The 17,004-nt window shown below is 40.9% G+C and overlaps 1 protein-coding gene across 1 annotated transcript in view; it reads right to left on the reverse strand.

The window, feature by feature from the left end:
- The window catches only part of LOC104553705 (probable cation-transporting ATPase 13A4), a 44,562-nt gene that overhangs the window by 21,183 nt on the left and 6,375 nt on the right, over positions 1-17,004 (reverse strand). The window contains exons 3-12 of the mRNA XM_062006177.1: positions 13,661-13,834; positions 10,472-10,609; positions 8,250-8,320; positions 8,077-8,157; positions 7,130-7,199; positions 6,186-6,320; positions 5,701-5,773; positions 4,942-5,073; positions 3,702-3,872; positions 3,108-3,265 (exon numbers count right to left, since the gene is read on the reverse strand). Coding sequence (XP_061862161.1) covers positions 3,108-3,265; positions 3,702-3,872; positions 4,942-5,073; positions 5,701-5,773; positions 6,186-6,320; positions 7,130-7,199; positions 8,077-8,157; positions 8,250-8,320; positions 10,472-10,609; positions 13,661-13,834 — 1,203 coding nt within the window. The remainder of the gene's footprint in view (positions 1-3,107; positions 3,266-3,701; positions 3,873-4,941; positions 5,074-5,700; positions 5,774-6,185; positions 6,321-7,129; positions 7,200-8,076; positions 8,158-8,249; positions 8,321-10,471; positions 10,610-13,660; positions 13,835-17,004) is intronic.

Raw genomic sequence — 17,004 nt, forward strand, 5'->3', positions numbered from 1 at the left:
AGTATGCTGCATGATAGCACTGATATTCTTGGCAGTTGTTAGCACTGCTAAAGGATTGAATGCACTTCAAATTGGGGTCCTAGAAATGAGACACTACAAACTAAAGTCAATCTGCAGTTCATAAGGATCTGCAAATCATCACAGTTCTATTATTATTGCTTCTGAGCTTGAGACTTTGACCATAAATCATGTTGCATTTGATGTGCTGAATTTCCATTATGTTCTCATTCTCGCTTCATTGATATTGTGTCCGACCACAGAAGACACTAGCTTGATAATATTTGTCGCAATTTTATGTTAGAAGGAAGTACTTATACTTTCAGATCAACACACTCATAAAAGAGAAAACATTTACTCTATGATGTGACTGAATCTTACACCAGTCTGACAAGACAGTTTCAGCTCCTGTGGTAACATCAGCATATGTTTTACATATTACAAGGGGGACGTTAAACAAAAAAAAAGGAAAAAGTGCAAAGCAGACACTTAGATATGTTCTTAAATACTTTTCCTTTGATATCCTGAGAGGACTTAATCTTCTGAGCCAACTAGTTGTAGATTACTCCAAAGGAGAAAAATGATTCAAAAACTGAATTGTGGAGTCAACCTTACAACTCAGGACTTGGACTTTACATTGGCAGGTAATCATCAAGGTAATCATCAATGATTTCTTGAAAGTTTTCTAAGAAGTTCTAAAGCAATTAGGCTTTAAAAATGCAGAACTGCTGTTTACAGTAGTAGTTTACATACTGACTCTGATGCATGAGAATGAGTGAACTGTTTTTAAGAGTTTCAGGCAAACCGTCCAGAGATTGAGATACCAATATGGCAGGGCTCTAGGTGCACTAATAAGCCTTAATAACCCTCACCAGCCTCACCTCCACCCACACCCTCTGTTCATGGGTTCAGGAGCTCTGTTTAAGCTCAGGCGTGGGTTTTCAGTCCCTGTCTGAGCCATGTTGTAGGTGTATCTGCCTCTAGCACTGTCTCCTGGGCACCTTTAGATGTGTGTTGCAGCCTTGTCTCATGTCCTTATCTCCTTCTGCTTCTGACTGGTCTAATTGGATAATTTACTGCTTTGCTTTGCCAGGGACTATCGATGGGCTGTTACCAGCACCCAGCTCTCCTCATGTTCAAGTACTGTGTGACTGTGCCCTGGTCAGTGAGGGCACTATTGGTGCACTGGTCACCATCAGCTCCTGGCTTGCTGCTAAGGAAATCCTAAGGAATACCAATTCCTAAGGAATAGCTGGCCCTTGCTGCTTCCCAACACACTAAGTTCTACATTGAGAAATTGGATTAAAATCATAATCATAGAATCATAGAATGGTAGGGGTTGGAAGGGACCTTTAGAGATCATCTAGTCCAACCCTCCTGCAGAAGCAGGTTCACCTAGATCAGGTCGCATAGGAACGTGTCCAGGTGGATCTTGAAGACCTCCAAAGAAGGAGACTCCACAACCCCCCTGGGCAACCTGTGCCAGGGCTCCCTCACCCTCACAGTGAAACAGTCTTTTCTCATGTTTAAGTGGAACTTTTTGTGTTCCAGCTTCATCCCATTTCCCCTTGTCCTGTTGCTAGATACCATAGAAAAAAAGGGATGTCCCAACCTCCTGACACCCACCATTTAGATATTTGTAAATATTAATGAGATCCCTCCTCAGAACAGTTTGGGTTGGAGGGCACCTTAAAGATAATGTAGTTCCAATCCCCTTGGCATGGGCAGAGGAAAGAGAACCCATCCACGGGTGGGCTCGAACAGCCAAACGCACTCACCGATTGCACACCTACATACAGAATTAATCAACCCTATGGCACATTAGAGAATTGCTATCACAGGCTTCACAGAAGGAATTAATTCCCCACAAACCTCCTGGAGAACTCTGAAAAAAAATGAGTGGACATGTGGATGACTCAGCTAATACAGGACAGTTGGCTTTGCAAAAGTTATTTCACAAAGGGTCTCAAGGATACTAAGCTGAGCAATAACTAAGTGAAGGTTATCTCAATCCCACCCCTGCCACCCCACCAATGACTACACAAAGATGACAGAAAGGGCAGAGGGAAACAGAGATTTCTTTGTAACATCAGTAAATTTCAGGAATCTGTATTTATACCTGTACTGCTCAAGGCTCTGTAACATGGAAGAAAGATGGCAAAGGGGTGGCCAATGATCTCTAAATCACTACAGGCAAAATCAAACAGAAAGCAGCTATTTGCTACTCCACTAAACCAAAAATCTACAGTGCCTTCAGTGACAGCAGTTTGAAGAATATTTCATGTAGTACATAATGAAACTGGAGGAATCATTGCCACAGGTGCTGCCAAGTCCAATGAATATAATTCAGAAATATATTAAACCACACTCTGGGACATTTTCAGTGGCTATTATAGCTAGATGACCTAGATACAAATGACAGCTTACTGAACTGTTAAACCTTTCTCTTTGGGAAGTTAGAAGACTGTTAACAGGGAAGAATTTTTCTATGCTTGCCCTAATGCCTAACTAGTTTCCATAAGCATTTGATATCAGTTACTCTTAGAGATGGTGGACAGGGACAGATGGATCTCCAGTCTAAACTGAAGTTTTCGGAAATCTGCCTTTTTCACAGTGACACATCAGTCTGTGTCCCATTTAACTGAAGACTCACGTGAATTTTTTTAGGAATGTACAAGAAGTGCCCCAAAAACTCTGTAAAAGCTACTTGCAGAGTGCTAAGCTCTCGAGATCTCTCATTTTCAGAGCTCTAAAAAGCATTATGCTAATTACATACATTGATAATGACATGTATCACTAAGCACAGAGCAGGCAACACATAGAGGCAGTTGGTCTATGAAGGCTCCTGATAAGACATGCAGTGCTTGCATAGGATTTGCTAAGACCTCAGAAGAAATGATTGTTGGGAAACAGCAGGGTTTGGCACCTTGGAATTGAATGTATGAGAGCTTATGTACTGTCACAAATTCAATGACATTGTAAAATGGTTTCCTATACTAAGGCAAAAAGGAGAGCAACAAGGACCATACTTTATAGACATATATGAAGCCACTCAAGTTTTAACTCTCTTGAAACTGGGCGTGATCACTTCTCTGCATTAGGTAACTCACCCCATTGAGTGCAAACACACACACTGCATAGATCATTCCAATGGCTGCAAATGCTATGAGGCACATCAGGAATCGGAGGGCATCTCTGTACAGCTTGAAGTTCATGGGTTTGGGGTAGAGAATGGACCTCACTAGATCCCCTTTGGCTGTATTGAAACCTGGAAAGACAAACTAAAATCATTCCAAAGCAAAAATTTTCCAAAAGTTCTCTACAAAGAATGGAAGGCTTTAAAATGACTCATAATATCTGTAATTTAAGAAAGAAGGCCCAAATCTTTCAACTCCATGTTACATGACCTACTCTGCAGAATATAGAAAAAAGTTATTTTTGTCTTGAGGAGAAGGATTTTTTCAATGTCTCAGAAGCAAAGCAGAATTCTTCTTTGTAATCATACGCTAGTAGCTTTTGTAAAGATTATGCCAAGCAAATGGAAACAATGCATAATAGCTTAGCCCAGCCCAGGATATTGATTCTCCATCTGCCTGTTGTGGATTTGGATTAACACCTTTAACTTAATGTGACTGGGTACACTAAGTCAGACTGTTCCAGTAAGAAAAAGCATGAAATAAAAGCAAACTGAAGTGGCAACTGACCAGTCCGCAGCACCACAGCTTTCACTACTCCTCTGCCATCTGCCTTGGTCTGTATGACCTCTGTTCCACAGAAGAGGACATGTTTTTTGTAATCCTCTGCACAATGCATTCTCCAGGGCTTGAAGTTATCAGCTTGAGGTAAGCAGGTCTTTGTTACTGGAATACTTTCCCCTAGGGAAGATTAGCTCAGATAAGGAAAACTGCAGTACTTCTTAAAATCAGCCTGCTGAGTTTCAAATGGTATCAAGACATCTAGATGGTAAGTTAAAAGTATTTACTAGAGAAACTAGTTTAGAGAAATATTACTTTTACATTGTGACATCTTCAGAAGGAAAAGAGTTTGAGGCCTGGGAAACAAACAGACTCTGCCAGAGAAAAGCTTTCCTTTGCATCAGTACAATAGCTTCTGAAAGCAGTCCAAGGACTCTGAGACTTGGCTGTAGATACAGACTTGAAGAGAGACCTGCAGTGGTGTTGAATGACTATTTCCCCTTCCTAGTAAAAAATAAAGCATTTAGCTCAGTGCCTGACAGCTGACAAACATTAAAGTGAAGGAAAATAAATATTTTGATAGCTGGAATTTTCTAACTTAAAAGGGTTTCTGGAATGTCTCACTTACATGAAATTTCAGAACTGTGCATTTCAGTTCAATTCACATCAAGAACAAATTTAAAGACAAGAAACAGAACTATATCTCCTGCACCCAAAATCCTGCATTGCAATGAACCCTCCCAGTTGGTGTGTCCTCCACTGCTATCACATAAATGTGGGGCTAAGTTTCTGGAGGGCTAAATGCACACTCCAGCAGGTTGGAGACGTTTCAGTAATCAGCCATGAGACATTCAGAGTGACCAGGAGAAATCCCTACAGCCTAAGCAGACTGTGGGCTCCGTGTGGCAACCGCTTAACTCTTTATCTACTGTTTCTTCTCCTGCCCTGCTCACCCCACTGTCCACTCTTTCTAATAAGAGGATCCCTTCCAAAATCATGCACTCCAGAAAGGAAGAAAAGGATGAATTTCCCTTCCTAAAATCCATCTTTTCTATTTAGATAAGCTGGGACTAACTACAATTCAGTCTTTGTTATAGCAAATATCCAAAAGAATTGCCTTCTAGGCTAGCTATTGGACTATATCACAAAAAGGGTGATATATGATAATACTGTATGTCCTGTGTCACTGGCTGAAGTCATAAGGCTATGATGATATTTTGATGGTAAATCTGGGAGGGGCGAGCTGTACCTGTCAGCATGCTTTCATTCACAACACACTGCCCACTGATGAGGATGGCATCACAAGGCAAAAGGGTTTTGCCCTCTTTCAAAAGCAGTGTGTCTCCAGGAACCAGATGGTGTGATTCCAGCTCTTGGAAACCTGTAGGTGACATGTAATGCAAACTTTGTGCTTCATACATTTCTCTGTGATAAAGGAACTACCTGCTGAATAGATTGTTACTTCTTGACAATGGCTTATAAACAAAGGACCACAACTGGAACCTAAGATTGCAATCTCCAATATTTAGAAAAGCCTAGGGATCAATTTAAACTGCAGACCTCCTTCTAATCTCCCCAGGAGCCCAACCATCAGTTATTGTTTTGATTCACTGACCTAACTGAAGAAGATGGGATCTACATTTCTTACGTTGAATTTGTTTTATTGGACTGTGCTCTAAATATGATGACAATGAACAGACTTTGCATGGAGTGATTAGGTGGACTCACAGCCATTTAATGGCTATGTGGTTGGCTTTGTCAGCATTGCTTTAAGAACAACAACATAGTTTTCCTACTATTTTTTTGCTAAGGCTGTGCTCACATAGTTATGAATATGACTGACATGCCACAACATACTTCTAAGTCAAATTAACCCAATCTGCAGAAGCTAGTTAATCGAGCTGAGAGAAAACTGCTCTATAAGGAGTTTGATACTATACACTCTTGGGTTTGATAGAAATTCCTATAGAAATGAAAAACATTGAAGAAAGAAGTGTACAGGAGTCACCTTCCTTATTTCTGCAGACAGTGACCATGATGTTGTTATGAGACTCAACCAGTCTGTGCAGTTTAAGCGATTGCTATAAATTAAAGGAGAACACACAGAAGTGTTACATCTCATTTACATGATGCAATTCATCCACTAACAATTATTCGCTTTTGTTCTTTGTGGTTATGTGAGCCCTCATAAACTGAGGTCTGTCCCTGCCAGGAACTATACATCATACAGAGAAAGAAATTCTCCACCCTAATTATGGAGGTGTAATAAAAGGATCCAAAGTGAAGCACTGGAATGGGGAAGGGAGGATGTGGGTAAAGAACCACACAGATTATGATGACTTGGGGGCCAGCCCATTGCACCTCCTACTAGTGTCACGAGACTAAACATCTGAGTAACCCCCACAGCGCTGTAAATGTGCACGCTGTAACATCCTGGCCTTTCCCATACATCAGAAATAAACCCTCCCTGTGGAAAAACGTGAGATGTCTCACCTGTCTAAGATCATATACAGTCAAAGAAATCGATAGGAGAGACATGATTATGATAGCAATGGCATACTCCATGTAATCTTCAGCAAACCAAAGACACACACTGAACAGCTGGAACACGTAAAACGGATTTAAGACCTGTTTGGAGAGAGAGCAATACTCAAGAGCTTGCCATATTTAAATGGCTCCAGTATACCCATCAAGTCCATCCTATTAGAAACGAGCTGGAATAGAAGCTATTAAGTGTTATGTCTCTCAACCTCCTTTCTAATTTTTTAAATGTCTTCAGTCTACTCAGATTGGACCATCTCCATCTGACAGAAGGGCCAAACAATCTGGACCAATAAGATGTTACCTGGGATATGAATGGCTCAGCTCAAGCCTTGTTTTGCTTGCTGCTTTACAAGAAACGTAACAAAGGTGAGAGAATGGCAGGTAGTGCCATGAGGATGGAGCTCACATACAACAGACACATCCCCACAAACACACTGTTCAGGCCACATTTAGCCAGCTCCTGTCTGAAACAAATACTGGTGCTATGCCCAGTATTGTGTCATGAGCTTCTTGGATCTCTCTGCAGCTGTACCCGCTACTGCAGTTCACTTGATATCTGTTGATTAAAAGACAGCTTTTTCCTGGAAGGTTTGATTTCCAGTGCAGCTTGTAAACATTCACCGACTCTTGTGAGGGTGACAGAATGAGCTCCCAGGACACAGATACCTACAGATACCAAGCAGCCATAAAGGCATGGGGATGGAGTGTAGGGAACAGTGGTGAGTAAATTAATTTAGGGTGATTTCATGGAACAGCTTTAAACAGGATTTGAATAAGGAGAGTGCTCAGTGATAGAGTACTGGGAAGCTAATTCAGTCACAAAACGCATCACATCTATCTGCACACTCTGCCTCCCCAAATAGCCTAAAATAAAAGCAACAGAAATGCTTCACCTCTTTGATGAGGAGTTTCCAAATAGGGATCACTGGAACTTCAATAGTGTTTGGCCCACATATAACTCTCCTGTATGGGATAAAGATACATCACTTATAGATAAAACAATGACAATGTAGTTTATTGAAGAACCTGCAGATTTCAATAGTCCTGAGAGTTTGTATCAATCCCAGTTTAAAAGCTGTGAGGATCTCTCTCTCTAAGAAAAAGATTAAAAACTATATGCCCTTGCAGTGCTTATGTCAGAAAAGATGAGTATACCAGTGAGATCTACTTGAACAGACAAGAGGTGAAATGTAGCTGTTTAGGCAAATATTTCCATCACACAGAAATTCCTCTGAAGCACCATAAACAAAGGATTTCTGCATCTAAAATTAAATGATCTAAAATCAAATAATTTTGCATAAAGTTAAGGGTGATTTAAATGTAAGACTCAACGTGAGTTAAGGTCAGGAGCTGGATTTTCAGTATTCCATCAACTGAAGATCATTTCTTTATTCAGCAGTTTCAGGAATACCTATTCTGTAAATTATGTCATGATAGAGTAGTTTGTGATCATAAATTCAATGACCAGAACAAATTGATTTAGAAGTTCAATAACATACAAGTTCCACTGAAAAAGAACACACACAACTTATCTGCACTGTCTCACGAAAACTTTCTCTTACTCCAAACAACAACTACTTAGAGTAGTTGCAGGATGCAATTATTTCCTGATTGAGAACAGTTAACAGTGATGAATACTGAGATAACTCAAAAAACTTTGACAAGGAATACACAACATTCTCTAGCCCCGTTCATTCAATTTTTCATGCACAGCCATTTCATCTAAAATTATGTGCATATTAAGAGATTCACAAGAAACTGAAGGAAAGTGCAGCACCAGCAGTGAATTTACATCTCTTTGAAATCCATATGTTGAGTACTTGTGTTTTAAAACATGTACCTGACGTTCTGTTCATTGCAGGTGAGACCGGAACCAAATTTGGCATATATTGCTGAGCAAGTGTGGTGGTCTTCTAGGACTCTAAAATATAAAGTGAGTGTTTTCCTTAGGACATTATTCACAAAGAAGCTTGTCTTCCCCAGAGACTTGTGTAACCAGGGCATTGAACTCACCCAATTTTCTGGAACTGTTTTGCACAGATATTCCAGACATAGCGGATTTTTTGTACTTGGATACTTCTTACCTGCAAAACAAAACAAAGACAATATATGCAACACAGCAAACAAAAATACTCCCAGGCTTGCTCACAGATCCTTGCTGTGGTCAAGCACAGATAAAGCAAATTATATAGGATGTAGGGAGGGAGAGAAGACAGTATTGCATATATTAACTACCTAGTTACATTACAGATTGGGATCTTCACCTCAATGCAGGTTCCAGTAAGCTCTACAGATCTTTAGATCAAGCACGTACAAAGCAGTATTCTTCTCTCCTCATTTTGTGAAGCAAGAACACAGAACAAAGGGGAGAGATCCCTGCTGAAGTGGTGGATAGACAGGTAGCTGTCAAAGCCCATCAACATTTAACAAATCTCTTATCTTCTGTCTGGCTGAGAAAAGCAGGGGACTAGGTCCTTCAGCTGAACATATCTGTTCAATAGATAAGATAGGCCACCCCAGGATAATTCCCAAGTCATTGCTAATGCCAAGTCCTTGCAGGGCAGTTGTCCATTAGGAAGACACACTGCCATTTGTAACTTGCAAAAGGAGTCTGTCCCGTCCTGTGCAACAGCCATAAAGTCCATTAGAGATAATGTGCTTCGTATCAGCTGAAGAAGGCAAGGCTATACACCTGTACACACACCCAATAAAGAAGTCAGCTCTAGAAGACTCTCCCTACTCAGTGCAATAAGCATTATTATAGGCCAATGAAATCTATATTCAATTCATACTCTGACTCAAAATGGAGCTCTACCCGCAGTCATTAACCTAACAAGAGGTCTGTAGCTGGGATTCCATACAACAGGAGCTGCAGTATTTACAATGCTAAATGAGGGACTCAGCTCACTGCTGGAAAAGGTCCTTGGACAAGTCTTGGGTACTACACATTACTCTGCAGACTTAGGTAGCTTAAGTGGCAAAAAGGTTTTATAATTGAATTATAAGTAGGGGCTTTTGAATTGCCAGTGAAGGATTAAACTCTTTACTATTCGCTGCTTTGAAACCTGTTCTTTTCTATCTAGAAGTTCTGACTGATATGCAAGTGGTATTCAAAGGGTCCATTATTTAAGGCTATATTGGGCTCTTTTATGTTAATAATTTGATCCTCTGAAGAATGTTACAAACCAGTCTTCACTCTCATACTGTGCCAGTTGATTAAACTAGCTGGCACAAAACTTTCTTATGTACATTAATATCTGCCCACACAAAACAGCAGTAATAGCAACAGCTTTGCTCAGCTAAAGTTAGGTTTATAACGAAAATATCTACTAAAAATTCATGTGGTTAGAAAAATAAATGCTAACAACTTACAAATCTATTTCCTGGAAGGGAAAATAGCTCTTTTATGGGTTCCCCAGTGTAGTGATCTAGTATGTCTAATCAAGAGCCAAGTATTTGTGAATGTATCATTACATTCTATTGCTAACACAAATTTAATGTGTAACACTAAGCAAGACATAAATGAACTGTCTGGTACTCGTTCTAAAATGGGGATAATTTACTCAGTTCACAAGGGATCCTGTGACACGCTTGGATTAAATAATCATTTACCTTCTCCCTAGCGCCTCATAGCTCTCCAAGAGATCAGGATACATTTTGCAGGAACAGTCAACAGTACAACACTCAATACCAGCAAGTGTTCTTTAAAACAAAAATTGATGCATATAAAGGCAAGAAAGCAAAATGTGTTTCAGACCCTCCTTGATGAAACATTTCTGAAAATACCGATGCAGTTGTACTTAGGCACTTTCCTGTTCCACTCCCCTGTTTTCATGTTACTGAAGGAGCTGTGATGTTTGCTTCCTCACAGTTTCCCTTCAGACAGATGGCTACCCCTAAATTCCTTGATTCCTATGCTAGGAATGAGGTTTTGATTTGGAGCTCTGATTCTCCACTGCCAACCTCAGAGTCCTGAAGCTTTCTGAATTAAAACGTGTGTCTTCTCTCAGGAGCAGTGGGGATTCTTTATTCATAATCCACCTTGGAGTAAGAGAGGATTTTCTCAGACACAATTACAGTTCTCAAAAATCTCTAGGTTGTTTTTCCACAGCCTACTGAATTCATCAAGCTGCAAGTTTTGTAGCTAGATATGTTTTGCAGGTCACTTTCACTCCATGAAGCGTGGCTGAGATTTGCTATCATCTCCCAGATGCTGCAAGGAGTACTTTACTTACTTGCAAACTTGGCTTCATTATGGCTTTGCTGAAGATTGAGTCCTCCTCAGCAGTGGCTGGATAATCCAATCTACTTTTGATAAGTGCAGACACAGAGATCCATGTCACAGTCTTCCGAGAATAAATCCGAAAATCATCCTTAATGAATATAAAAGAGAAGCGTCACAATTTCTCTCAAAATAAGACCAAACTCACTATCACCTTGGAGTGAATGATTACAGTAGGCCTTCCTAGAGCACTGCTCCAAATTTTTTAGGAAGTAACCAACAGGGGCCTTCCAGCACCTGTCACTCAGGTAAATCAGCAGAATGGGTGGGGAACCACAGCTGTGTCAAAAGTTGAGTACTGCAAATACTTCACTTCTGGTGCTTGGCTAATAAGGATGGAATGTGAACACCCAGGTCAGACAAACAGTACAGGACACTCGGAGATGCAGTGACCATACTGAGATGGGAAGATCAAAAGGAGCATAACGCTGTACTGCAAAATGAGTGTTCAGTGCCAATACCTTTCCATAGTCACTCCTGTGTTAACACTTCACTGGAACAAGTGTGTTAGCACCATGCCTCCCTTATGGTACCTTGTACCACAAACTGAGTGGCTCATTTGATGATTATGATATGACTTGATACAATGATCATATGACAGAATCGTAGAATCTTAACATTGTTTCAGCTGAAGAGACCTTTAAGATCATCAAGTCCAGCCTTTGTCCCAGCCCTGTCAAACACCAGATCATTTCCCTAGGTGCAACATCCACCTGTTTCTTAAACATCTCCACAAACAGTCACCTCCCTATTCCTATTGACAACGCTGCTCCCGATACAGGCCACGATGCCCTTGGCCTTCTTGGCCACCTGGGCACACTGCTGGCTCATGTTCAGCTGCTGTCAACCAACACTCCCAGGGCCCTCTCTGCTTGGAAGCTTTCCAGCCACTCCTCCCTAAGCCTGCAGCACTGCTGGTTGTTGTTGTAGCCCAAGTACAGAACCCAGCATTTGGCCTTATTGAAACTCATGGAATTGGCCTTGGCCCGGCCATCCAGCCTATCTAGATCTCTCTGTAAAGCTTCCCTACCCTCAAGCAGATCGACACTTCCACCCAGCTTGGTGTCATCTGTGAGCTTACTGAGGGTGAACTCTATCACCTCATCCAGATCATTAATAAAGATGTTAAACAGGAGTGGCCCCAGGACTGAGCTCTGGGGGACACCACAAGTGACCAGCAACCAACTGGATTTAACTCTATCAACCACAACTCGTTGGACCCAGCCATCTAAACAGTTTTTCACCCAGGAAAGTTTTGCCCATCCAAGGCAAGAACTGTCAATTTCTCTAAGAGAATGCTGTGGGAAACAGTATCAAATGCCTTACTAAAGTCAAGGTAGGTAACATCCACAGCCTTTCCTTCATCCAACAAGCAGGTCACAAATTGCATCCTGGCCTGTAACAAAAAAACAATGTGACCAGTACTCAGCACTGATGAGGCCACACCTTGAATACTGTGTTCAGTGCTGGGCCCCTCACTACAAGATGGACATGGAGGTGCTGGAGCATGTCCAGAGACAGGCAACAAAGCTGCTGAAGGGTCTAACTAACATGTCTTATGAAGAGCAGCTGAGGGAGCTGGGGATGTTTAGCGTGGAGAAGAGGAGGTTGAGAGGAGATATGATCACTCTCTACATCTACCTGAAGGGGACAATCACACTTATTTTCTGACATTTATCCTGAATTTAAATTTCAGAATTAGTAGACATTAGGATGCAGATTGAGACAGGAAGCAGTGAATAACACAGGTGCTCATTATTTGAACTAAAATGAGTCAAAAATCAATAACAAAAGATAGTTAATAGGCTCTTATATTGCAATTGCAGAGATGATGATGAATTATGAATGAAGGTTGTATGTGAAGCAAAGGAAAATTCCAAAGATCAAGTTGATGGGATTACTTCTATCCCTATCAGCAGTAGCCATCACATCTGAGAATTGATATAACCAGAACGTAGGGGAAAAAAACCCAAAACTGTTATTTTAACACAAAAAAACATGAAGGAAATTTGAAATTGTGAATTACCCGGTATACTTTGAGAGAGCTAGAGAGCTTCCTGATAACAAGAATGCACAATATGATCCAAGTCTTGTTTAGTTACATAAAGGATCATTTAAAAACTCATTTATTTGAAAAGTGCATGGCATGGCAAATCCATTTAAAATGACACACAAGAACAGGTAATTAAAAATGCAAACTGAACTTAAGATTAAAAAGGGAGATTAAATCCAATATCCTTATTTAAAAACAAAAAAAAGAGCAAAACCCATATGCTCCCAGCCTATTAGAATGCAGATTGTCTGAATACAAAATATTCAATGGGCAGACCTGTGACATTCAAAACCCAAGATTTTAACTGCATGCTGCTCTGCTCATTTAAGAAGTCAGCTCAAATACAGTGGTAGCAAATGATCATTTTGCAACTGCACATTTTGCAAATGCCATTGTTCAGGAATCTCTGAAGCAGAACAAATCTAACTTCTGGAAATAAACCAACCCTGTCTGTTCCTTGAGTATTCAGGCTCAGCTGAGATTCAGAGTCAAGTCTCAGTTTGTTTCTTTTAGTGCTGCAGTAGCATCCATGAAATGAAATCAGGGTCTGTGTATGTTGCAGTGCTTCAGTACAGTCCTCATCAGATAGAAATTTGTATTAGGAAACTACTAGCAAAATGTAACAGCCCTGAAAGCTTTAACTGCAGGACTGCAGGCTTACTGGACACGGGAAAGGGCTGATAGAAAACTGAAACATCCAGCCAATAAAACAAGCAGTATAAGCTTGCCCTCTTCCTTATAGTAATCCCCATCACACACTGTTGCACACTGCTGGGAACAGAGCTAAACAAATCACCAGTTTGGACAGTGATATTTGTTCTCAGTTTGAGAACAAATAACAGTGTCTTGAAACCACAGTTCCTACCATTTTTTTCACCCTAATTTCCTTCAGCTTGTCTGATCAGCTCTTACCCTCTATTCCAATCACTATCTTATACAACATTGTGGAATACTTGAGAGTTCTTTGGCTCAATGACTACAGGAAATCAGTGATATAAGAGACTTCAGCAAACTGGACTCCTTCAAATTGACTCTTCTTCAACCAACTACATACCAGGGACTAATTTAAAGATTATAGTAGCCACCTACCGTTGTTCTGAGCAGAACAACATCCGCTTCTTCCAGGCTGCAGCGGGTGCAGTTTGCCCACACATCCCACTCTGGCTTCCAGTGAAACAGCAGCAGCAGACCCCCACAGGACAAGATGTATCCAGCAATGCACAAGGCCTTCCGGCAGCCTTGGGTTTTGTAGCCAAAAATCTCCTGTAGAGCAAAGAGAAGTAAAAAATTGTTACTATTTCTCTCAAAGAAACACTTGGGAGACTACACTTTCCCATCATCCACTGCTCTCCCACAGGTAATGTTTGATATGGTACTGTGGAAAAGCAAGTCACAGAACTTCTCTTTGGTTTCTTTATGTGTCTTAAACATGACTAGAAAAAAATTTTGCAGAAATTTTCATCCAAGTTCATCCCCACAATCTGAATTGTTGTAGTCTGAACAAATCTCTACCAGCAGTTTTATGTAGTTGTGAAACTTGGCATGAGACAATGTTATATGTATACATGAGTTGGAATGATACAGAGGTCCTAACCTCAAGGACCAATTCAGGAACAAAGATTTGCCTGGTCAGCTTTTATTAAGGTCCTTAGGTGACACAGCTGACGAACTCAAGTATGTCTGCACTAGGGGATGGAGAGTGGTGCAGACTCATTTCAGCAACTGAGACAGGGCCTGGTTCAGAATCAGAAGCACTACTGCTGTCCTGCCATAGCAGTGAGTCTGCATTAACGTACCTACACTTTAGAGACTCAGTTACTACGTCTGCATGAAGCTGAATGACATTGTGTGGCTGCACCAACTAGAGTTGTTTTGTACAACTGAGTACAGATACAGTCTTTGTAGGGCTGTTATCATCTTCCATAGTAGCTCCAGTAGGGATTTTGGACCTTGCCAGTGTGCCATTGTCACAACATCCCAAAATAATAATTGTAGCTGCTAGAAAGAACAATTGTTGAATGCTTGCAGAATGCTTCACATGTTTAGAGGGCCAATGGAAGCTATGCACTGTAGTTGTATGAGTAGGTATTTATTATTCTATTTTTAAAGTTGGGGAAATTGTTACAGTGAGGCAGGGTGACCTACCCAAAACTCCAAAACAATGACTGTCAGCAGTACAGTTTAAGAGCTGCCAAGTCTTGGTACCATGGCCAAATTCCCTCTTAGTAGTGCTAGCAGGGATTTGGTAAAGGTGAAATGAAACATATGCAGTGAATTTCAGAGGAAACCCAGCCCTGATCTAAGATAGGAGATTGCATGACTGCAATTACATTGGGTGACCAGGAAAACTTGCTAACATAAGGGTTAAGATTCCTCAATCTCCTTCTTCCTAGTACATCCACAGCAATTGTGCAATCTGCTTCTGAAGATCAGATATCTGCAGCCACAGATATTGCAAGATCCACTCATAAGGTGAGAAGAAAAGGCAAGGCAATTGGAAGGATGAGTAATGCATAATTTCTAGTTCTGTGCAGGTGTCTGCTTGTTATTTGAAATGCAGCCTCTACCCAGTGGTTCCACATGCTGCCTCAGCCTACCTGCTCTATGTCATTCCCCAAAAGACAAGAATATCTTTCTAGGTAATCTCCACAGGGCTTCTAAAGGGAAAAAATTGGCAACTGCATGGAAAAAGTATGGTAAACTATACAGGGAAGTGGCCTGCATTGCAGAGGACTTGGTTACACCACCCTGAGATGCACAAGCTCAGCATTTTCAAAGGATTCTACAGTCTCTGAGCAGCCCAAGAGAATAAAGCAACTCTACAGCAGATAGAAGGAAACTCATGGAAGATAGCAGATAGGAAAGGTTGCTACAAGGTAGTTGGTGTGGCAGTCATGCTATTCATATTCACATGCTCCTATACGCAGGTCAAGGGTTCTCCATTCACCTCTATCTGGCTGCATCCTTAATAAAAAGTTTAAAAATTAGTGTTAGCACCAGCATTCAGAATAGTACATACACAGCAATGGCTTCCTAGCAAGATCCAGATGCTTGGATCCAGACTTTACAGCTTGTCAGCACGGTAGAGGAACTGTCAAGGAGACAATGATGCCTAAGGGAAGAACTGTTAAAAGAAAGTGCCTTCGGATTTCCTCCAATAAATGGCTGGACCTGGAATAACTGGAATAATATTTTCAAAGTGGGATGGGCATAAATATCAGGGTGGGGAAGAATGAGATTGATACCATGTGAATCTTGCTTCTGCCAGTGAATCATTCCTTTAATTTACATCTTTTGTGCCTTACACTCAAAGTCTAAAAATCCAATAAGGCTGTATTTAGTGCAATTGAGAAGGGAGAGGGTGGGCACACCGCATGTGATTGGCATTCATTTGGGATCACCTTCTCCTGGCAGTCTCCTTCTCCACAGAAATGCTGAATGATTCTCCAAGCCTGACATGGTGAAATAATCATAACGCTAGGGCAGACTCGGTCTTTCTCTGCCTAGGAAACCATACATCTACATATCAAAATAGGTACATGAGTCCACCTGTGCTTGCATATGTTTCCAGGCCTTTGGCTTCCAGAACAGCTTCCCCTCAAAAAATGGTATGATTCCTTACATCTCAAGACACTTCCCAAGAGCAAGCATGTATCTATTCCTAATCTTGTAAATTAGGAGAGAGGAAAGCAAGGAAAACAGCTCAGCTGGGAAAAAAGGCCATGCTCTACACTGTGTGCTGACTCCTGATGCTCATCACAAGTGACCTGCCATAGACAGATAGAAACTCTTGAGCTGTTCTGACCTCGTGCACGTTCTGCCCTATGAACACAGAAGCCGGTTCTTGTTTGTTGGTTTACTTCTTAAAGAATGTAACATTTCTAAATACAGATGTTCAGGAGCTCTACAAGGAGTAAGCTCGGAAAGAATAAAGTTCAAATGTTAATTGATGGTTTGCATCTGGATGGCCAGCAGGAATCTAAAGCCAAAACAAAGCATTTCCCACAGTTTGGGAATGTCTGAAGTAGGATACCTGGACAACATCATTCAGAATTAAAGCTAGGCAGGGAAACAGACTTGAGCCCCAACCTAACTTGTACCAAAGTGTCTTGGGCCAGAATCTTTAAATACTTAACTTCAGAATAAAATGTTCTGTTAGGTTGAGGTTTTTTTCCTGACCTTGTGCCTTCAGCTAGAAGGACTGCAGCAATGAATGCTGAATTCATAAAAAAATACTTAATACATCAATAACTCTTTGTTGAAACAGAAACAGTATTAGTACAAACACTTCTCACTTGTTAAATAGGTCAACAGTGGAATTACTTAGAAGAATTCTCAAAACCAGTATCTTCTCAAAAAAAAAGGTGACTATTAGACCCACAACAGAGGTATCCACAATATGCATGAAGAAGGTGGGGAGAGCCACACATAGA

The sequence above is a fragment of the Colius striatus genome, chromosome 12, assembly GCF_028858725.1.
Source record: "Colius striatus isolate bColStr4 chromosome 12, bColStr4.1.hap1, whole genome shotgun sequence".
Taxonomy (NCBI): domain Eukaryota; kingdom Metazoa; phylum Chordata; class Aves; order Coliiformes; family Coliidae; genus Colius; species Colius striatus.